We start from the raw sequence: 21,236 nt of genomic DNA, 5'->3' as shown, positions 1-21,236 counted from the left end.
ATGCCGATGAGATCAAGAGTGTACAAAACATGAGCGTGTAAGTGAGGAGGAGAGGAAGGGCAAGTTTGTTAATATGGGTTCTGATAAGAAAATCAAGGAGCCTTTTTGGCTTGGGTATGTACGTCTCTGCTGTTTGTGGATATGACTGACAGTTTGTAGCGGTGCTGCAGCCTGCATGGCTGTTTGCTTCAGTATGTTTACCACTTACAAGCACGACCTTACTAACAACTACAGCACATCCTTTGGATCAAACGAAATATCGAATGCAGGTCCTAAAGTCCAATAGTTCTATGCTTAATGTCTTGTACCGATTCGCTGCACGAGATGGTATGTTCTCCAATCTCATCATGACAACTCTAACAACTATAGGCATCCCATCTCTATGGACTGGTCTATCAGCATCCATCCTCCGCCAAGGAACATACTCAACCGCTCGCTTTGGCTTCCACACCTACTTCTCAGACAAAGTTAGAGAACATACAGGCAAACAGCTATCAGTGACACAGAACATCGCCTGTGCAGGTGTCGCAGGTGGTGTTGCTGGTCTAGTTGGTAACCCAGCTGAAGTTGTTCTCGTCCGTATGTGTGCAGATGGTGCCAAAGCTCCTGCTCAGCAATTCGGATATAACCATGCTTTGGATGCTTTGGCGAGAGTTTATAGTGAGGAGGGCATGATGGCGTTCTGGAAGGGTCTTGCTCCTAATATCGCGAGGAGTGCTTTGATGAGTGAGTGCAGCAGATTCTGTTTGTGATTTTGCTAACAGTTACAGACGTTTCTCAAATTGCTACGTAAGTTTATTGGAAAGATAGTGGTGACTTGACTAACAAATTAGATATGCTTCGGCCAAACAATATCTTCTTGCCAACAACTTCAAAGACGACACAAAGACCCATGCCATCTCTTCCCTAGCAGCCGGAACAATGGCCACAACCATTTGTGCCCCAGCGGATGTCTTGAAAAGCCGCATGCAGTCCAACGCCGGTAAGGAAGGTCTAGCTCAAGTACTCAGCACCGGTCTTCGCGAAGAAGGTCCTCGATTTCTCATGAGAGGCTGGACACCCGCTTGGTTAAGACTCACGTACGTTACCTACTCCCATACACAACCAAGCTAACTCTCTAGACCTCATACTGTTTTGACATTTGTATTCATGGAGAAATTGCGACAGATTACTGCTTTTGACTGGCTAGGTGGATTGGAGAAACAGGAACAGGAAACGCTTCGTTGATTTTATGTTATATACCAACTTCAGGCCAATAAAGCCATTCGAAATTCGTCATGTCATCCCATGAAAGTCCACCAAATGAAGGCTCGAAATCGTTACCAGGCTGGTTCAGAGCTTGGACGATTTGATCATCTGACATGGCAGAGAAGTGTATCGGTTCTGGCCATAGAGCTTGCTGGTCTAAAAAGGTGGGCGTCGTCATGGGCGCTTCATTAACAATTGGCATTCTAGGATCAGATATGCCGTCTCCGGTAGCTGCTCTCCTAACAATTTGCTTGAGGTATTTTCCGTATTTGATGGAAAGACCGTTTCGGTGCCGTGTTACTTTTCCAATTCTTTCGAGAACAGTGGCTGTTTCGTCGATGAGGTTTCTGACACTAGGGGCTAAAGCCGAGCCGCCTGTTGCGTAGGAACTTAATGTCAGAGCGAAACAAGCCGCAAAGGAAATCATGATCGCGGTGTTGTTTGGCATGGACTGAAGTTGGGATTCTCCTTGTATGGCGGCGCGCATGACGTTTAGAGCTGAAGAGAGACCGGCTGTGTGGAAGAAACGACGGACTTCGAGAGGAGCTGTAGGATGATTTATCACACCGCCGTAGATGGAAAGACGGGTGTGGGTGACGAGAATTTCAACGTATGGAGGGAGACGGCGGTCTAATGGTCAGTGAGGTTCGTCAGAGAGTCGAGTATCTTACCTGGTCCTTTGCCGATAGAGACGCCCCAATCGGTATACCACTGATCGAAGAAACGTTCGATGGATCCTTGGATTCTGGACATGTTAGCTTAGTAACGATAAGTGGTAGAATACATACGATTGGGCGATCAATGAACCGTCGCTAGAAGGCATCTGTGATCCATCACAAAGACCTCTCACAGCAGCAAACAATCCGTCCAAATTCCGTCTCAGAACAGCCATAGAAACAAGATGTCCATCAAGAGGATCCGCAAATTCAGACAGGTGCCAGTTGTCACAGTCTTTTAGCGATCGTGTCATTGGCACGGAAAATGGTCGTCCTCGAGCAAGCGACATTCCTCTTTCCAACACAAATAACGAAAGCCAACATCGTTCCCGGTTTCTGAGAAATAGCCGCCCTTTTTCAGACCACGGGTCAAGTTCTGGAAAACCGTCCATTGCTAGTGCTGCTCTTGGATCAAGACAGTCACCTCTCGCTAAGCCGATATCCGAACCTGAGCCTAGCATTTCCGGCGATACAAGACTTTTGTGAAGGGATAAATCGGTGGCGACAGTGTTCGCGATGGAGATGTAGGTGCAGGTTTCATCGTCGGTAGAATGCTGTCCGGGGAACATCCATGGAATATTTACCATGAATGCAAGAACAATCTCAACAGACCTGTAGCGTTTGACTACAACTTTATGGGCGAGGGTCCTGACGTGATTCGAGAGTCGTTTTGAAAGGGCTGCCGCGGATGGCATAAAGAGAGCTGATGCGGCCATGATGGATGTGTATAGGAAGGCAGATCTCGAGCGAGTGAATTCGACGGTATATATCCTCGGGTCAAGACCCCATCGAGTATGCGCAAGATTGCGATGAAAACTGATGGTCAGTATGATCCCGAGCAAGTCAGGTTGGCACTTACAAGTGAAATAGTTTATCCGCTTCATCTTCAGACACAAGCCCCAGAGTCACAGGGTCGACGTCAGATCCAACATCTAAATGTGCCTGCGCCGGCGCAAAGAAGGCCTGGATTTCATCCTCAGTTTGACCAGTGGTACTCGCAGTATGCGCCTGCATAGGTGAGTTCCCATGTCGTGACTCTGGTGACGGCTGGATGTAAGACGCTCTCGCGAGGAGCTGTAACGGATTTTCCGCATCATCAATCGCAAGACTCTGTTGCGTTCGTTGGATAAACTCGGGCATCGCCACAGGATCCTGCTCCTGCTCCTCTTCCTCCTCCGAGTACGCATCCTCATCACCATCGCCACTAGCACTGTATCGAGTATGCGGGGCATCAGGAGAATTCGCGCCACTCAGTAAATCTTGCAAATGCGTTAGAATCCTATCATCTTCGGCATTCTTTTGCGATGTTGAGCGAGCGCGTTTGACGGCTTGGTCAATTTGGTACAGCGCTTTGTCCAAGCCTGTACGTTTACTAACATTGTTAGCCGTAGGTCAGTCAATTGAGTGCAATTGAAGCTCACTTTTTAATGCCTTTCTGACGACCTGGATGATAGGCAGGCCGTACACACTCGCAGTCAAGCTGGATACATCTTCTGCATCGTTCCTGATTCTCCTTCCAATCGCATTTGATCTTTGATCGACGACACACGAGACAAGCTGCTTGTCTTGGACGCGGCGAATCACCTGCTTGGAGCGGGGACGTTTGAGTCTGGAGGTCCGAGTTCGAATTCCCCGCCATTTATTGGTGTTTTCGATCCAAATATCGGCGATTGTTTTGTGAACCGAAGAATTAGGACTGTGGGTTTCAAGCTGTAATAAAGCACGCGATGCTTAAGAGGAGAAACGTGATTGTTGAGGAGGAGATCGGGGGGGAAAGAGTGACTGACTGTAACGCGGAGAACTTGCCAGGTCCCCGGTTCGAGTCAGGGTCGAAGGATGCCCAAGGATGCCCGTCGGAAACGGTCATGATTGGTCATATTTTAAGCTTCCGACGAGCAATTCGGGGGAAGGCGGGTTGGAGGTAACAGTATTTAACGTGGATATTATACATAATAAAGCTCCAATCTATTGACCCAAACTAATGAATGCACTTATATCTAGATTGGCATTGACTCGCTCTTTTCATCATGTCGCCATCGACCCTGTCGAGCACGAAAAAGACGGATAACAGCAAAAGTGGGAATAATCATCAACTGAACCGTCGGGGAACTTGCGATTCTAGCCGCATTAGGAACAGTTGGAGAAGGAACCTCCACATTTGATACACCATCAATGAAAACATTGAGGCAAATAGATAATATCAAGGGTTATAAGAGAAAGAACTCTGCAGTTGAGTTGTAAAATGGTAAATTGAGGGTAACCGTCAAAATGTCTGCTGTTATTGACAACAGTAGCGATAGAGAGCAACCTGTCAAGGGTGCGGTCGAGGAGACTACAGAGCACTCCAAGCCTGTGTCTCGATTTACACGCTGGTATCGCAGTCCTCTGTTCAACGTTATCATCGTTGGATTGATTTCTTTTACACAACCAGGAATTTGGAATGCTCTCAACAGTATGTGACCCCAAAAATATCAAGATTATTCTAACTTTTGTAGATACCGGCGCTGGTGGTCAGCAAGAACCATACCTCGTCAATGGAGCCAATTCACTTACCTTTGGTATCATGGTCTTTGGATGCTCACTCTTCAGTATCCTTGCCAATAAAATCGGTCTAAAATGGGTTCTTATTATCGGTACCCTTGGATACGCTCCTTATTCCGCTGCTCTCTACACAAATAACCGATATGGAGTGGAATGGTTTGTTTTGCTTGGCGGTGCTACCTGCGGTATCGGAGCTTCAGCGCTCTGGGCTTCTGAAGGTGCCATCGCTTTGGGATATGGTGATATCAAGGACCGTGGAAAATTCAGTACGTCAGATTTTGCTCCTCATGTTTCTTGTTACTCACTATTGTAGCTGGAATCTGGCTCGGTCTGCGGGAACTCGGTCAACTCATCGGTTCTTCAATTCAACTCTCCCTCAACGTCGATTCTGGAAAGCGTGGTCGCGTCGGATACACTACATATCTCGTTCTCATCGCCCTCCAATGTCTCGGCCTACCTCTCGCGTTCCTGATCTCACCTCCTCACAAAGTCATCCGATCTGATGGCTCCAAGCTTCCACACACAAACACGAACAAGAGCATCAAGGAACAATTCCGACGATGGGGCGCTCTCATCCAACGCAAGCAGTTTTACCTACTGATCCCGATGTTGGTCGGCTTTAACTGGAACAGCACGTACCTTGGAATCTACCTCGTCAACTACTTTTCCGTTCGGTCCCGCGCCTTGGCATCCTTGACCTCTGGTGTCGCTGCAACTGCTGCCAATGTCTTTTGGGGATGGTTCTTTGATCTCAAGTACTTTAGTCGACCCCAGCTTGCACGAATTACTTGGGTCTTCCTCGCGATTACTATGACTGCGTTGTTCGGATGGCAGTTTGCCATGGAATTGGAGTATCGCAATGCCAACCCTCCTGTGACTCTAGACTGGGCTCTTCCTGGCTTTGGACGTGGATTCGCTGTTCAAGTTCTTCTTCGGTACGTCTTTCAAGATCCTTTGCAGAATAAAAGCTAACTTTTCAGATTTATGAACGAGTCTCACTACATGTTTGTTTACTGGATCATCGGAACATTCTTCCAAGATGTCGAGACACTGACCCTCGCTGTCGGCCTTGTCCGATCCTTTGAGTCTCTTGGCTCGTGCTTGGCTTTTGGAGTTGGTGCAGCCAAGGTGCCATCTCTTACCAATCTTATTGTTGCCTTTGCCATGTTCTGCATCTCGCTGCCTTCAACGTCGTTTGCTGTGTTCTTAGTGCCTGAGCGCCCAGCAGAGAACGCGTTGGATAAACCAGAAGAGGAGGAGGAATGAGAAAGCTGTTAGAATCAACTGATACCCTAATATATTCGTTCAACACGGCATTGCTGTTTGCACTATGGCCCTAGGGCATCGAAATAATTGGCCCCTGAAAGCATAAGAGAAGAAATAATTTAGTCACTCGATGCTAGATTAGACTGGTATTCATACTAATTTATTATCGTAGTCTATACCGTAGAGGACAACGTTTCTGTTACTTATGCCCCTGCTGCACACCCCAATGGTAGCTTAGAAAAGCGCCACTTGCATTGTGTTGTGGAACTGCCATTCACACTTGACTTTAAGAGATTGATTGTCTTTTTAACCAATGACAGGTTCCAACCAGCTTTCCTTTGTTCAAGTATTCGTATTTCTGAACGTAGTTTCTAGGGGATGCCATTGAACACTTTCTTCTTTCACCGCCGAAATGAACAAACCAGAGGAAACAAAACTGCAAACAAACGAGCCAACACATGTCAATCCAGGACAGGGTTCTGGGTCAGACTTTGAAGATATGGATTTCTACGAGAAATTCGAATTCCACAGACGCGCTGCAAACAACTATCTGAGAAGCTACTTCGAATGTTTCACCCATCATCACGACCTTCCTGGTCTCAACAGAAGATCCTTGAACCCGCAAAGTCAGAGACCCGGCCCTACTGCTGTAGTAGCTAACACTGAACTTATCAGAAGACGGTGACTCAAAGGTGAGCCCAAAAACAACAGAATTGAGGGCTGGCGCGACCCGGGAGCTTGCGATGCTCCAAGATATCTTGCAAATGATTCAGAAACAAGAGCAGCATCCTGTGAAGTCTGTCTCTTCGGACTTAGCTATTTGGTAAGTTCAAAACCATTCACCTTGCCTCACTAACATTTACAGGACGGCTTCTTGTCTAATTCTCGCCTATGCCGTGCCGCATCCAGCTTTCTCGATCATAAGCGCTTGCTTTGGCACTGTTGTCTTGACAGCTCGCATGATACGAAAGTATCTGCAGCTGAGGGAGATCGTGCCACTTCAGCACAAAGTCGGAGGATTAATTCGAGGATTCAAGAATGGCACGATCCGGTACAGGGACTTGGATGAGGTTTTGATTTCCTCGCTAGAATAGCAACATGATCTGGTTTTCCCAGCCGCTCGAGCTCGGACGACATTAGTTACAGCAGGCTACGACCATTCACGATAATTTGCACATAAGAAAGGAACTGTTTCGTTTGTAGATTCTTCATCAATTGCTTTTCTATCAAAGACTGTATCAAATGCCAGTCCAACTCGACCTTCCCACATGTGCAGAGTTACTCGAGGTTGATATCGAAACCCATTCCTCTGTGTTCGGTAACCTCTGGGAAAGTGTCCAAAGGCAGGTTCCCGTATTCGAGCTCACTGACAGGGACATAAAACAGCATAAAAGAACCATCTTCTTTGTCCTCGACGCTCCAGGGCTTGCCACGTGTGGCGGGATTGCGAAGGTCTGATACGATTTGCTCGCCCATAGGCTCGTACACATGTATCTGATCTGTGTCCAAGAACACTGCCGCAACCAGAGAATACAGTGCCTGCTTTTCCGTTGCCTTCAGCTCATGTCCTTCGAAGTGACCGATCGGGACCCAGATGTTCTTGATCTCCTTAAAAGAGGGGGGATGTTGCTTGTTCCTGGTGTATCGGACTCGGAGCACATATGGCTTCGCACACAAAGCGATGTTCCACTCCCCACCGATGAGATGGAGATCGAACTTCCTAGCGACGCACTTTTCGAACGAGAGGTCTTCGTACTCATTTGCATCGACCACGATAGTGTTAATGTCCATCTGGTTTGCCAACGCTGTCTTGTCTGCAAACCAATACTGTCCATCCTCGGGCTTAGTCGCAAACCCTCGGAAAAGCAAAAACTCCTTGCGTGACCAAAAGGTGTCTTTCACCAGTTGAGTGAAAACAAGTCCCTCGAAAGTGAGTTTGCTATCCCGTACACTCTGTGGCTTGGACATTTCCAGGACCAACGCCTTTACTTTGATCCAATCCTGAACTGCGGACTCGGTGCGGGCGATGTTTTGCCAGGCTAGACGGAGCATTGGATTCGCCGCTTCAGCATCCTCATGATTGTCGGAAGAGAGAGGAATCAGGAAGCTGTTCAACAGCCGAATGAGAATCAACAGGCAGTCCAAGCCTCTGGTATAATACCCAACCTCCGCGGCTGAGGTAGATGGCGGCAGCTGATATCTCAACAGATACATCATGTCAGCACGTGCGCTCTCGCTGTCCAAGAGCCGGATATCCCTAAATCTCCGGTCGAGAATAGTAGCAAGATCCATGTTCTCAAAGGATGAGGAGTTCATTTAGCAACGAAAAGACGGAACTGTGTTTGTGAAGGTCGGAAAAAGAATTCGGTGCCTGGCGTCATCCATAGAAACGGTTAAGGTAGGCAGAGGTGTTTTAATTGGCTTATTAACATTACCAAAACTTGCAAGTGCTTGACAGTGACAAACACCGATAATGGTGCGGGCCCATCTAAACTGTTTTATCTGTACGCCTTGAAAGATCTACCTCTCAAAAGAAACTTGCATCGTCCTTCCAAGCCTCACACAACCGCATCAACGCAATCAGAAACATGGACATGGATACACTCGGGTCTATTATCGATAAGATTTCCAACGGGGAGAATAATGCACAGACGATCGCTTCTTTGAGACAGGCGGTGCAGTCGTTGCAAGAAAATCTCGAAGTTGCCAAGAAGGAAGCAGAAGCTTCGAAGGCAGATCACGACAAGCGCATCACGAATGTTGAACCAGATGGTAGGCATGTCGTCTATAATGTCGAGCAGTTTGATGGAGAGTCGCTCCGCACGACGATCGCGCATGAAGTCGAAGAGCTGAAGGAGCTCATCCAAGACCTTCCAAACAGCGCCCTCATAAGAAGGATCGTCGAACAGATTCAGAATCTGGAAAAGAACATGGAAAGCAATGTCGAGAAAGCTCAAAACGAGATCGTTGAAAAGATGACCACATTGAGCGTGGCGCTGGACGAGGCAGAGACTTTGGCTAATGCAACAAAGACTCAGGCCCGTTCAAGCGGCAAGGAAATCCTACGGAAGATTGGCGAAATCCATATGAGACTCGAGAGCTACACTGCTCTAACAACCAAGACTCGCGACGCGGTACTGGAAGCTGCTCAGCAGACAGGCTCGATTGCGGAATCTATCGACAGATCTCAGTCCGAGTGGGAGGACAAATGGAGGCAATTCCTTAACGACTTCAAGAACTGTCTCACTCCCTTAGCGACGAAACAAGAGCTACAAGATGCCAGGGACGCTCTTTCTTCGGCTTTGGATGGCTTACCTAGATTCGATGTCGCGCAGCTATCGAGGATAGAATTGGCCACCACTCAATTCCAGGAAACAGGTGTGCAGACGCTAGCAGACGGCACCAAGATCTTGACTGAGCTTCTAAAGCAAGTCGGCGGCATTGAAGAAACGGTTTTGAAAACGGGACAAACCCTTGAACGTCATACAACAGAGCTTTCGAAAGCCAAGGAAACCGAGATGGCGAACAATCGCTCATTCCACGAGAATCGACTCCGCGACAAAGAGGAAGAAATCACCCGCATCCGAGACGAACATAAGGCGAACCTGGACGCCATCAAGGAACAATACCAAGGACAACTCAAACAGAACCAGCTTGGGCGTCAACGAAAAGACTTCAACACTCAGCTTGAATCGAAGGAAAGAGAAATATCATCTCTACGCGAGGCGAACCAGTGTCGACTGGATGCCAAGGACCAAGAGCTAGAGCGTCTCCAGAGAGATATTTCATCGAACCTCGAGTCCAATACGCGGGCGATCCAACAGATCCAACAGGAACACGCAATGACCCTCGCGATCAAAGACCGAGAGATCGAGCTTTTAAGGGATTCGCTCACTGACCTGCGCCAGAGTGTGAAAGTCAGAGATGATCTGGTCTCTGCGCTGAAAGCGAGCAAAGCGTCTTCCGACAACCAGCTGCAAGCGCTTCGGGACGTTTATAAGCGAGATGGAACTGCACTCCAGCAGATTGGTGAGCTCCACCTACAGGCAGCAAAGACTACCGAGCTCTCAGACAAGAACAAGGCGCTGGAGGAACGGTTGCAACAGCAAGCTCAACAAATCGTCCAACTGAAGGACGCGATGAAAGCGCCTGAACGGTCGAATGAGCTCGGAAAGCTATTCTACAGACTGTACTCTGAAGCCAAGGATTTGAAGATAAAGCGAATGGCAGATCGAGAAGGCCAAGAGTTTGTCGACCAGTTGGCTACGGTCATATTGAGTGTGGGTGGCAGCCGGAGGTTCCTGAAGTTTGTGGAAAGAGTGGATAACTCAGATTTCTACTGCTTCACCGATGTCTGCTTCCTGAACGAGCCACAGCCGATCTTCGAGCAGACATGCCCAAAGCATGACGATAAATGCGCAAAGGTTAAAGTTGAGTTGAAACAGGGTGCCGAGGGAGTGGAGAGGATTGTACGCTTTCAATCATGAGTCGATTCGAGTACTTCTTGAATGCTCTGAGTGACGAGTCTGCCGGGTTCATTGTTGGCATATGGTCTTAGCAAGCAAGTAGAATAGACTATGGTATGCGAAAGGAAGACAGAGACATGAATAATACAGAACATTGTATCTGCCCAATAACAAGATTTAATTCAACCTACTGCGCCGTTTGGACCATCAGGGTCCCAGTCCTCTGGCGGCTCGTCATCTTCTGCGTACAGCCGCGTGTTCTGCCATACAGGCCCGCCGTACCGTACGAATCCCTTTGGTGTGTATTCCAACAAGCTTCTTTCTTCATAGCCCTCATGTAGCTCGGCTTCTATTAGACTCATTCCCGCTTTCCTTTCATTAAAAATCAGACAAGGCTGCTTTTTTGGGTGCATTTTGGTCCAGTCTTTGTGATCGAATAAGCCATCGTCAGGCATAAATTCTTTGCCGCGAACAAGACCCTTGGGTAGTCTTGTACCCGTAATCAACGTACGCCATGGACGCCCCCCGGCCACAACGATGATGTTGTCTCTCTCCCGAGCCACGTATGCCTCATGCTTCATCCGGATGTACCATGCCGGATTGTGGATATCTCCTAGCAACCACGAATTTGGATATGCCCAAGTTTCTGTCCTTACGCCATGGGGCTCTTTCCTCATGTGGCAGCGCAAGAGCGTCCAGCACAAGGCCGTGTTATCATGCCCTCGCGGTGAAGAACCCAGAATAGTGACTTCCGATGAAGCCGTATCTTGAAGCTCCATCACCTGCTGCAATGCTTGAACCATTGAATGGCTGACTGACAAAGGCCGGGCCTCTTGATGTCTCTCCACACATCCACGTATTCCAGATATATCATTACCGGCACAACTTATGTGTAGACTTTGCATTTGAGGAAGACTGATGGGATGAAAAGTTTCGTCGACGTCCCACGTGCCAAGCATTGCATCGCAAATTGGTTCTAAATCAACGTGAATGTGCTCCATACGCGGCAGCAAGCGGCGCAAATCCTCGCACACATGCGTTGGGTTGTCACCATCGTGAGGGATTGCATCGAGCTCTAGACTTGTGCAGCTTACAGGGAGGCTGTTCAGCAGGAGCGAAATGGTTGATTTAGTGGTCCATACGTTGCGTAGGCGATGTTGACGCTTGAGGGAGAATGACTTGAGACTATTCATCAAAGGGATAACGTCTTCAATTAACTGCCTGGTTGATAATAGAACCTGATCGTATGTAGATGAGTCCGGGGCCTCTGCCTGGCTTAGGTAGAAGGTAAAAGATCTTGTCAGATTGGCAATAGCCTGCCGGTCATGGCATGCTAGAAACCGACTCAACGGAGTGCCGCAGAATAGCACCAAGTCTCCATAGAGTATCGCCAGTGACACATCCTTCCATTTGCGATTGACGAACAGGCATGGGATAATGGCGGACCGCAAATTCTCGCCATCGACAACGAGGTGAATCACCTTGTCGAGAATTTCGGTGGGCAAGGCGCTTATGGTGATAGCCATGGAGAAAAAAAGCTTGTGCTCGGATTTAGATTGGACAGAGTGTTAGATTGAAAGATGAGTGGGAGGACTGTTGGAAACAGGGCTAGCAAGTGATTTAAATAGACATCATGTGCTTTGGATCACTGCTGCCTGGGCACCGCGGGAACAGGGCTAGATGTTGTTCACTCAACCAACAAACATTGGAAATCGCAGGGGTTAGGGACTTTTGCAACCATCATACCACCAACAGGTTAAATGGATATGCAGGGACAAACGTTCCATCAATCACGCCGAAGCCTTAATAAAGTGGAAGAAGCAGAAGAAAGATGCGATAGATAGTAATAAAGACTAAAAACCAGGAAAAATTAGTTTCCCACCACACCCCGTTTTGTTGGTTTGGCAGTTGTAACTACTTTAAGTCTGCCTGGCCCTGTAATGCTACCTTGCCCATCCGTATGTTGGCACCAACCAACATCTAATATTGGCTATTTAGCCTGGAAGAGATATCATCCAGGCAATGGAAGCGATGGAGTGCACAAATACGGCTAAGTTCTTCTTTAAAGGTCCTGTTTACAGCAGGGCCGCAGTTACCTTCTTTAAGGGATAGATACATACACTACGCACACTACACATGTGTGATCAAGGAGACTCGGATGTTCGAAAGTAGTGTATTAAGCTGTCTCCACCACCCTCATATCGGCGTAAGCTATTTATAAACCGCTGTTGCGAAAAGACTCCTCGGCAGAGTTTGACCGCTGTAGGGCTGCTGAGAGTTCACTCAAATCACAGTGATCAGACCACTCAGTGATAGCAATGCCCAACGCAATACGCTTATCACCTGGATAGTTCTCTAACCAGTCCTTCAGTCTGTCCTTAAAGTCGTTAAAATGGCCCTTCAGCATATTCTGGAACTCGGGCCTGAGCTGCTCGCGGGCTTCAGCGATCGAGCATAGCGGTAGAGCTTGCAAAAAGCTCTCCCAAACGTCCTCACATGCCTGGTACTCCAACGGATCCTCAGGGAGAGATCCAGGGAAGCGTCCCTTCCTTCTGTCGAATGAAGGCACTTCGGAAAACTTCATGATAGGTGATCGTTCAATGATAGATGAAGGAGGAAGAACGTTTTTAGGGAAGTTGAAGTCTGAACAAAAGAATAAGTGGGGTGAGCAGAAAAGCAGTGTTTGTTGGCAAAGCACTAACCCCAAGCTCGATTGCACATACGTGCTTAGGAACTTAAGTAAAAGTCCAATTATACCTAGGTGGCCGACAGTGCACTGGCAGTGCGAGGTAAACAATTCGAATACCTACCACAGGCAGCCCCACAATTCCTACCTAGTTAACTCGGCACCGAGGAGAGGAGATCTCTGCTTTTGTTTTTCTTCACAACAACATTGCGAGAACTGACGATAATTTCTCTACAGTTTTATTTGAATTTTCTGAAGGTCAGTTTGCAACTCATGCAGTTCAAATCAGTACGATGAACAGACAAAGATATGAACCTAATGCTAACTTCTCTACAGACACACGAACGCACGGTCTACATTCAAAATGGCCGACAACAACAACACCGACGGTGGCCAGATGAACTCTCGCCAGCAGCAGGCCGAGAACGTTGACTCATCTGCGGGTAGCGCTATGGGTGGTGCGGGTAACGATGGCCGTTCCCTCGTTCACCCCCTGCCAGATTTGTCGCCCGTTGGCACCCAGATGTTTGGCACAAGCATCGGATTGAACGACCCTGAGGCGTGGAACGCAGTCTTCGAAGCACTGCTTGCAATCAGCCCTCTTGCCAGCCCTTTTGTCATCAACTCCAAGCACGGGTATGGTACCGATGAGAATGGTCGTTCAACCATCAACTCCATGCATTGGTTCACCAACGACGAGCATGATGGTCCACCCGTCAACACCATCACCTTTCCTGATGGTACTACCAAGTTTCTATCTGGAGCGAACAATGGTCAGGAGGCCGAAGGCGCCGAGACTGAGACCGAAAACTAGGTTGGTGAGACCCTCGCATGTGGAGATTGGATTCGAGGAGCTAACTACGACTGTCTCTGACACTTTAGACAGCATCACTGTCGCAATCTTCCATGAGAAGCACGATCTGGGACGACACGGACTCTGGCGACGATGCAAGGAAGTTTGACAAAGATGACGATGAGGAAGGGGAAAGATGACTACGGGAAATCTGGGTAGTGACTGAGCATAGTGGCTCTGAAAATAATTGAAGTCCCGTCATTCCCCCATACAATCGCTTCTCAGTTCTTTGCCAGTGATAATATGACTGCTTGCGTTTAACCGTACTTCTAACAACTTATCGGAGTTGATAGTGATCAAGACCTCCCACAACTGCTTCCACCTCTTGAACAACATATCTCCCTACCTAGTCTACAGAACTGCAGCACCTGGGATATCCTCTTGAACACGACTGTCAAGCAAGGCAAAATTTGAAGTCCGTCCATCGATGTCGAAGGTTGTGGGAAATCTCTAATCAGATGGGTCGATGATCGGGTGGTGGTGTGTCCTATCGTCGGACGCCAAAAGCTTTGCCCGATTTAGCCGATTGTCTTACATACAGTGGACTTGTTTTCTGGATGCGCTACAAACTTGTCTGATATCTATTCAACAAGCTTCTGCATTCGAGTTATCACTAGAAACGGCGAACAGCGAGTGAAAGGAACAGAATTATGGTATTAATTAGTGACTAGACGCCTTGAGCTTTTCATCAGATCCGCGTATGAGTGACTCTCCAAGTGCAATACTTCCTTTTTCCAGCTTTGGTAACTTTGAAAAGCCCATCAATTCGGCAATCCCGAATACCCCTGTGGTCGGAGGCGAGAAAATGTCTTCACAGGCAGGCTCTCTAGGCGGCGGAGAAACATCCTCAGCCGAAGTGCCCTGGTTATGCAAGACATAGTCCCTGGGAGTCTCTCCACTTACGTCCTCGCCGCCGACGGTGATTTGCTCTTCATCAGTTGAGGAAGATGAGAGAGGCCTTACAAAACCTGGCTCCAACTCCTGCGCCTGCGCCGGCTCCGACTCTAGCACCTGCTGAGGCATGTTACCCGGTGCATGATCGGCGAGATCTTCCATCATGAAGTCGTCTGGAATGTCATCAAAGAAGTCGTCACCGAGCTGGTCGTCGACATTATCAGTACCGGGGCTGGAAGATCGAATGACTACCGGTTCCACCAAAGTGCCTGGCGCCTCCTCAGCTACCGCTTCGTACTCATCGCGGTCCCGGAGAGGGGCAGTGTGGGCGGCCACTGCTGTCCCGGACTCAGCTCTTCCGTTGAGTCCCTTTTGTTTGTCCATCTCCCGCGCTTCGTGAAGCAAGGCGGATCGCATGTGTTCGGGCAACTGTTTCTTGTTTGGCATGTCCTGATTTGTCTTGCGGTGATCCAGGAAGTGTCGGTATTTATCTTCCGTGTTTGTCAGCGTTGAATTGTCAATAGCTGTCAGGATGTTTCGCACATCGACCGGAGAGACCGCGCACACCAGAAATTCGTTGCAACTGAAAATCTGAGAGGCTTTGCTAGAATCTTGGCTTTTTCGGACTGTGATGGCGATCTCGCGCATGAGATTGGACAACGGACAAAGGATAAGTTGCGGTGACTCAGCGCGCGCTTCACGATGAAGCTTGCGGATCGACACCGGCAATGGTCCCTGCAACGATTGGAGCGTCGCCCTCAGGCGCACCAGAGGTCCTCCCTCGATGGGGATGTTGGGCATTTGCCAAACTCTGCGATCATCCGTACGGCAAATGACGGCATATTGGAGCAACGTGACCACCACATCAACATTGCCCATCCAGGCTCTGTGAGTGAGAATGCGGTTGAGGTCCTCACAGAACTTTATGTTCCAGAGCACGGAAGATGTTTGGCTATGTTCCTCGCTGTTCGGAAGGTAGCACAGCCCGCGCATGGGCGAAAAGAGACCGAATGGCGATGTCTTGTACAGTCGATAACAAAGCTTCCATGTCGTGATTAGTCGGCTGTGGTTCGTCGGATCGAGATTAGAGATAGCCTCCAAAGCTTCACTCCAGATCTGCTTTTGATGATCTTCATCTGCCTCTGTCCAGTTTGCATCAAAAGGCGGTGTTTGAAGAGGACCGATGATCTGGGGCAGCTGATCTGCGGTGATCATAGGATGTCTTGTAGCAAAGTCGCGGTGTCTTTCCAAGTTTTCTCTCTTTGCTCCCTTCTTTCGGGTTTGTTCGGCCTTGCTGAGTTTTCGATTGTTCGCTGAGCCCTTGGGTCGTCCAGGCCCACGCTTCTTGGGAGCAGTTTCCTGCACGGAGGATTCGCTATCCTCATCTTCGTCATCTTCTTTAGCTGGCATCTGACGTTTCTGAACCCTACCGCTGCGAAGCCGTCTGGTCGGAGGCTCAGAGATTTCACTGTTGTCGACCGAAGACATTGTTGCAAGGTGTTGAGTTGTGGTAAGTGGTAGGTAGTAAGTGATGAATGGCATGAGTGTTAGCAGAAGTGAATGTCATTGAGTTGGTGGAGCAATCCCAGTAGTAAATATTTCAGCAGCTGGCAGCGCAGTGTACAAGTTATTTACAGCCTCAAGTTCTACAGAAGTTTATAGATAATATTAATAAGATAACGATACACTTATAACCGTTTAAATAGGAACGATGTAGAATAAATCTATATTTATTAGTAGCATAAAGAGATTTAAATGTATTTATATATAAATTAAAAAGGTAGCATTTTATAGTATTTAAATACTACTCAGGTGTAGGCCGTTGGGAACATAAATGGATTGCTATTCTAATGACTGTGATTTCATTTATCTCACAATGATCTGTTTAGTCTCACCCGTCTACCCACATGGCTACCAGCTTCCGGAAACCACTTCGAGTTAGCGACAGCGGAGAAGTCTCCATCGGATTATCTATACCTTGGACTCACGACATGAGTTATCTTGAGGAGTTGTTAGTCCTATCTGAATAGGCTGTTTGCTCACTCACGGCTTGACTTGGGCTTTCATTTAGGGTATGTTAGTGCTACAATGCTTGAGCAGACGCCCCCTTTGGATCCACGGTCCACCTTTCGCTTACCCTTGATTGTTGAGCACTTTAGACCATCCCTGTAAGGCGACATATCCAGTCTTTGTGGATTTGAGCGGCAGAGAAGATCCCGGTTGAAGTTTTCCTGGAGGGCCCATAGCGATATGGTGACCGATTTCGAACAAAGATGCGAGAGACCAATTCTCAGGAGCAGCTTTCTAGAATCCGACGTTCTGGACTCGAAAAGACCAACAGCTGAATCCGGGGTCAAAGTGTAAAATTACACATACGGGCGTTGGGATGAAGCACTGTCGTTCATGCGCCCATGCCCGACGTCGCTAAGACTGGTTCCAGGGGTACTCCTGGACGTCACATGGCGCACAGATCTAGAACAGCACGTCAACTCCTATGCTACGGTAACATAAGATAAGTCTCAAGGTTGAATCGGCGTGTCATCACTGCAACAGTCTACGTAGCAGTTTTAATGCTGCGATAGCCGAATTCGGCGATACCACTTGGCATGGCACGCGGATCTTGGAAGCATAAACAATTAATGACAATGCGCGGGGAGAAGAAACAGGATACTAAACTTCTTGGCGAGTGGAATTGCCGCTATTCGACAGAATACTTGAAAGATAACCATGCAGATTACGTCCTAGTCAACCGTTGATGTGACAATCCTACGTCGCTAGTTTAATATGTACAGGGCTGGTGTTCTAGGCTTGGTCCGTGAGGGCTTCGTTGTTGCACTGAAGATGATGGCTATGGAGCACACTCCGCTCTTGAAAATCATACCCGAAAACCGGTCTCCATAGTTTAAAACCTTATTAATGAGGAACCAACATGTCACGAAACGTTTACTTATTCTGGTTGACCTGCATCTTCTGCTACTCGGATTATCCTTTGTTTTTACCCTTTTGTCTCCTTGTGTGGCGTTTCGGTCCATTTGCCAAGTCTGACCTGACAGAGCGGCAAACAAGGGTTAATGCCGGACATCCTAACCTGCTTTTGGCTACGCCGATGTGAATTATGATGCGGCACAGAAAAGAAAAGGGGGAAGTCTTGGTTTTATGCAAGTAATAGCTGAAGAAAAATAATATTCTTCATTTAAGTGCTTACTCTTGAAGATTGCTGGAGATAATTACCTCTCTCCATGTCCTTGGCTAACCAGGGATCGGGCCGCTGACACATGCCAAGCCAGGGGACCAAAAACTGACTGATGGAATGTCATCCTCGGCCTTGGTTCTTTTCTTAGCGCAGGGGCTAGACGAACTGTCACGACCTTCCAGAAAGAGAACCAACGTCGTTATGAAACACGGGGTATCTAACAAAAAGAGATTATCTGGCAAGATACCCTTGTTTGCTCCCATAAGATTGTCATAGCTGTTTAGCGAATGGGACTCAAAATGCAGGTTGGTTCACCACCTCGTGGCAAAGAAATGACGCTATTCTAAGGGCCTGCCTTGCATGGTATAACTCCAATGCTACGGAACCACAGCCATGCCATCCACGTTGAGTATAGTACGCTCCGCGGCTGGAAAGATGAGACGAACTGAGCAGGGGTCCTTCAAGCCAAGTTCTTAAATCCTTCAACCCACTTGAGACGATGGACGTCAGGGTTTGCGGGAGGACCATATATAGTAGCTCCCCCAGAGCAGGATCCGCAGAGCGGGTGATTGTCTCGCTAACTTTTGTCGATCATGAAGTGGGCTTTACCTTTGTTACTGGCCTTTGTGCCCTGGACTGTAGCAGATTTTGGAAACACGACGGAGTTGCTCAAGACTCTGCCAAGTTGTTCTGTAAGTTTGTTGCTCTGATATTTGGCCGTTGCTAATTGTTGAAGTCTCCTTGTTATAGAGATGCTTTTATTAATTCAGAATGTAAGACTACCGACGTGTCTTGCTTGTGTGCCGGACAAACGACAATCAAGACAGCCGAAGGCTGTGCAGCTGAGATTTGCAGCGTAAAAGACAGTTTGAGTATGTACACAGAACAATCACGGAATCAGGCTAACACTTATAGCTACTCTGAACATGACCTACACCTACTGCGACTATCCCGTCCGAGACAAGACTTCGATTTTCATCAACGTTACAATCGTTCTCGGCGTTATTTCCGGTGTCTCGATCCTCCTCCGTCTCGGCACGAAATATTTTCTCAGCCAAGCCGACTTCGGTCTCGACGACCTGTTTATTTGCCTCACACTTCTTATCGGTATGCCGTCGACGGCGATGAATATTCACGGTACAGCGGGACATGGAGAAGGCCGTGATATCTGGACGCTCGAGTTTGACCAGATTACCAAGTTCGGATTTTACTTCTGGCTGTTGGAAGTCTTCTACTTTGCCCAAGTCTCGTTTCTCAAGACGTCATTGCTGTTCTTCTACCTACGAATTTTCCCCGGTCATGCACAGAAACTCCTTTGGGGGACGATTGTTTTCAACACTGTTTATGGTGTTGTGTTTGTGTTCCTGGCAGCGTTCCAGTGTACGCCAGTCAATTATTTCTGGCTCAACTGGGACGGCGAGCATGAAGGAAAATGGTAAATCCGCTCTGTCGATTATGGTCAACCCCCATGCTAACTCTACAGTTTCAATATTGCATCCATCGGTTGGGCGAATGCAGCAATCAGTATCATTCTTGACTTTTGGATGCTGGGCATCCCAATGTGGTATCTCCGCAAGCTCAAGTTACACTGGAAGAAGAAGATTGGCGTTGCTGCCATGTTTATCGTCGGAACCTTGTGAGTCCCGTACCCTCACATATGCAAAAGCCTAGCTAACCTTTTAGTGTTACCATCGTGAGCATCATCCGTCTCCAGTACATTGTTCACCTTGGCTCCTCCACCAACCCAACCTATGACCAAACCGACGTCTCAATCTGGTCAACCGTCGAAATCAACATTGGCATCATCTGCGCCTCCATGCCCGCCCTACGTGTCCTCCTCGTCCGTATCTTCCCTGCCCTCGGCGGCTCATCATACAACTCGAGCAAATACAACAACTACGGCGAGAACTACGGCCGTAAGTCACACGTCTTGAGTCGTAGTCGTGCTGCACGTGTGGAGCTCCCTTCTGAGACAGCCGACTCGATACATTCACCTGAGCATGGGGGAATTGAGATGCAGAGGACGTTTAGGGAGCAGTATAGTGAGAATGATGAGCAGAGTTTGGTTAATGGGTCAGGGAAGTTCAATAAGACACAGGTTACGACGCAGAATAGAAGGTCGGAGAGTATTGAAAGGGATTCCATGTAGATAAAAGCAGGTTGATCATAATTCATACTTATTGTGGAAAGACTGCACTAGATATCTTGACTGTGGTAGCTTTATGATGTCTTAATATCACGTTCCTATACTAGGTATTATAAGATATACGTATTGAATATTGTATTTTGACGTGTGTGAGAGTGTTCAGTTTCCATGGACCGGCAGTAATCCACACTATCGTTCTACCTGCTATAGCCTATATACCCAACCGCGCAACTCATCCCAGATTTCCCAAGTTAGATACTCATACTCGGCCCACCTACTGTTCTTTTTGAAATCCGAAAGGCTGTCAATGCGTTCGCGGTCTCGGGCGATGGGACTGACGCTTTGCAGACGACTCAAACAAGCGTAACCCTGCATCATAAGATGCACAATGTACTGCTGCGTGACCGTACTTGTTCGCTCAATCCCAAGAGTATTGCCTAGCGAGTAAATACGCATGATAGACAGAAGATCTTCAAACTAATGCCAAAGCCTGAATCTATATGATTGCTGCCATGCTGTGGGAGGCATCTGGCCACAGCTTGGCCTATTGAATACACATATGTTATCCAATATGCCGGATGTGCCAGTGAACAGGAATCCTGCGTCATGGTAGAATATCTTGGTGTAGCATTCAAACAGAAGAAAAGACTCGATGTATGCCTCTCGCGCTTTCGCAGAGTCCGGGGCCAGGTACAGAAGTGTACTACTGCGCGTTTTCAAGACTTTACGAATGAATGGCACCAAGGTTTGGGCCATCTCCAACTGGACAAGGGTCAACGCTCGCTCATCCCATCGTTTGGCAAAATTCAGTTTCTTGATCTCGTCTAGCACCGGTCGAACCTGCGTTTCAACCACCTCTTGCGTATCAAAGCGGTGACGGTCTCTTATGCGATAAAGACGGCCAACATGGTAAGCAAGAAGTATATTCGGGAGACTTTGGTAGAAGTAACCGAGGCCATACATATAAGGCTTTAGTATGCATTGTTCGTTTGTCCTGAAGCAGTGTAACATGGCAGGAGACGCTGAGATGATTGCCTTCGTGTCTGTTGGGGAAAGATAGCCGAAGATCTCGAGGTTCATCTCGACTGGAATTTCGAAGATGTCGATCCTGGAAATGCTTGACGAGGTCGATGGGGATGTCATTTCCCGAAACTGAATTTTCCGATTGGAGTGTAGTGAACGAAGGGCAATAGAGTAAGTGAAAGCTGCCAGGACGACAGTCAACAC

The 21,236-nt window shown here is 48.0% G+C and overlaps 9 protein-coding genes across 9 annotated transcripts; 4 read left to right on the top strand and 5 right to left on the bottom strand.

Annotated features, from left to right (window-relative positions):
• Window positions 1-73: 73 nt before the first annotated feature.
• B0J16DRAFT_378847 (mitochondrial carrier domain-containing protein) lies at window positions 74-1,113 on the top strand (the record flags this gene model as incomplete). The annotated part of the gene is made up of 6 exons (XM_046130953.1): window positions 74-114; window positions 160-191; window positions 235-327; window positions 370-726; window positions 771-789; window positions 834-1,113. 6 exons carry the CDS (start codon window positions 74-76, stop codon window positions 1,111-1,113), a joined length of 822 nt encoding a protein of 273 aa, XP_045990042.1.
• On the bottom strand, window positions 760-3,734 carry B0J16DRAFT_297909 (uncharacterized protein). Its single transcript, XM_046124477.1, has 5 exons — window positions 3,386-3,734; window positions 2,824-3,336; window positions 2,037-2,780; window positions 1,920-1,993; window positions 760-1,878 (listed from the first exon to the last, which is right to left on the bottom strand). The coding sequence occupies exons 1-5, from the start codon at window positions 3,601-3,603 to the stop codon at window positions 1,235-1,237; spliced, it is 2,193 nt and encodes a 730-aa protein (XP_045990041.1). The 5' UTR covers window positions 3,604-3,734; the 3' UTR covers window positions 760-1,234.
• A 498-nt stretch (window positions 3,735-4,232) lies between these two features.
• Window positions 4,233-5,779, top strand: B0J16DRAFT_360278 (major facilitator superfamily domain-containing protein; the record flags this gene model as incomplete). The annotated part of the gene is made up of 4 exons (XM_046129688.1): window positions 4,233-4,416; window positions 4,460-4,771; window positions 4,819-5,440; window positions 5,486-5,779. The coding sequence occupies 4 exons, from the start codon at window positions 4,233-4,235 to the stop codon at window positions 5,769-5,771; spliced, it is 1,404 nt and encodes a 467-aa protein (XP_045990040.1). The 3' UTR covers window positions 5,772-5,779.
• Window positions 5,780-6,183: 404 nt separating this feature from the next.
• Window positions 6,184-6,865, top strand: B0J16DRAFT_378844 (uncharacterized protein; the record flags this gene model as incomplete). Its single annotated transcript, XM_046130952.1, has 3 exons — window positions 6,184-6,397; window positions 6,447-6,594; window positions 6,637-6,865. 3 exons carry the CDS (start codon window positions 6,184-6,186, stop codon window positions 6,863-6,865), a joined length of 591 nt encoding a protein of 196 aa, XP_045990039.1.
• A 184-nt stretch (window positions 6,866-7,049) lies between these two features.
• Window positions 7,050-8,063, bottom strand: B0J16DRAFT_409922 (uncharacterized protein; the record flags this gene model as incomplete). The annotated part of the gene is made up of 1 exon (XM_046133113.1): window positions 7,050-8,063. The coding sequence occupies one exon, from the start codon at window positions 8,061-8,063 to the stop codon at window positions 7,050-7,052; it is 1,014 nt and encodes a 337-aa protein (XP_045990038.1).
• Window positions 8,064-10,300: 2,237 nt separating this feature from the next.
• On the bottom strand, window positions 10,301-11,803 carry B0J16DRAFT_330330 (uncharacterized protein). Its single transcript, XM_046126450.1, has one exon. The coding sequence runs from the start codon at window positions 11,761-11,763 to the stop codon at window positions 10,420-10,422; it is 1,344 nt and encodes a 447-aa protein (XP_045990037.1). The 5' UTR covers window positions 11,764-11,803; the 3' UTR covers window positions 10,301-10,419.
• Window positions 11,804-14,436: 2,633 nt separating this feature from the next.
• B0J16DRAFT_378838 (uncharacterized protein) lies at window positions 14,437-16,158 on the bottom strand (the record flags this gene model as incomplete). Its single annotated transcript, XM_046130951.1, has 1 exon — window positions 14,437-16,158. One exon carries the CDS (start codon window positions 16,156-16,158, stop codon window positions 14,437-14,439), a length of 1,722 nt encoding a protein of 573 aa, XP_045990036.1.
• Window positions 16,159-18,395: 2,237 nt separating this feature from the next.
• On the top strand, window positions 18,396-20,021 carry B0J16DRAFT_367489 (uncharacterized protein). The gene is made up of 5 exons (XM_046130137.1): window positions 18,396-18,555; window positions 18,600-18,735; window positions 18,779-19,298; window positions 19,347-19,499; window positions 19,547-20,021. The coding sequence occupies exons 1-5, from the start codon at window positions 18,457-18,459 to the stop codon at window positions 20,010-20,012; spliced, it is 1,374 nt and encodes a 457-aa protein (XP_045990035.1). The 5' UTR covers window positions 18,396-18,456; the 3' UTR covers window positions 20,013-20,021.
• A 465-nt stretch (window positions 20,022-20,486) lies between these two features.
• On the bottom strand, window positions 20,487-21,196 carry B0J16DRAFT_392150 (uncharacterized protein; the record flags this gene model as incomplete). Its single annotated transcript, XM_046131981.1, has 1 exon — window positions 20,487-21,196. The coding sequence occupies exon 1, from the start codon at window positions 21,150-21,152 to the stop codon at window positions 20,487-20,489; it is 666 nt and encodes a 221-aa protein (XP_045990034.1). The 5' UTR covers window positions 21,153-21,196.
• Between the last annotated feature and the right edge of the window lie 40 nt (window positions 21,197-21,236).

The sequence above is a fragment of the Fusarium flagelliforme genome, assembly GCF_020744385.1.
Source record: "Fusarium flagelliforme strain FIESC 12 MPI-CAGE-AA-0113 chromosome Unknown B0J16scaffold_1, whole genome shotgun sequence".
Lineage (NCBI taxonomy): Eukaryota > Fungi > Ascomycota > Sordariomycetes > Hypocreales > Nectriaceae > Fusarium > Fusarium flagelliforme.
This window is presented reverse-complemented; position numbering and strand designations above follow the sequence as displayed.

Coding starts and splice junctions, on each gene's coding strand:
- B0J16DRAFT_297909 (XM_046124477.1), bottom strand. CDS start 3,603: ATGGCGGGGAATTCGAACTCGGACCTCCAGACTCAAACGTCCCCGCTC. Junction 2,781..2,823: donor GCGGATAAACTATTTCACTT/GTAAGTGCCAAC, acceptor ACTGACCATCAG/TTTTCATCGCAATCTTGCGC. Junction 1,994..2,036: donor GGTTCATTGATCGCCCAATC/GTATGTATTCTA, acceptor TAACATGTCCAG/AATCCAAGGATCCATCGAAC.
- B0J16DRAFT_330330 (XM_046126450.1), bottom strand. CDS start 11,763: ATGGCTATCACCATAAGCGCCTTGCCCACCGAAATTCTCGACAAGGTG.
- B0J16DRAFT_367489 (XM_046130137.1), top strand. CDS start 18,457: ATGAAGTGGGCTTTACCTTTGTTACTGGCCTTTGTGCCCTGGACTGTA. Junction 18,556..18,599: donor AGACTCTGCCAAGTTGTTCT/GTAAGTTTGTTG, acceptor TAATTGTTGAAG/TCTCCTTGTTATAGAGATGC. Junction 19,500..19,546: donor ATGTTTATCGTCGGAACCTT/GTGAGTCCCGTA, acceptor CTAACCTTTTAG/TGTTACCATCGTGAGCATCA.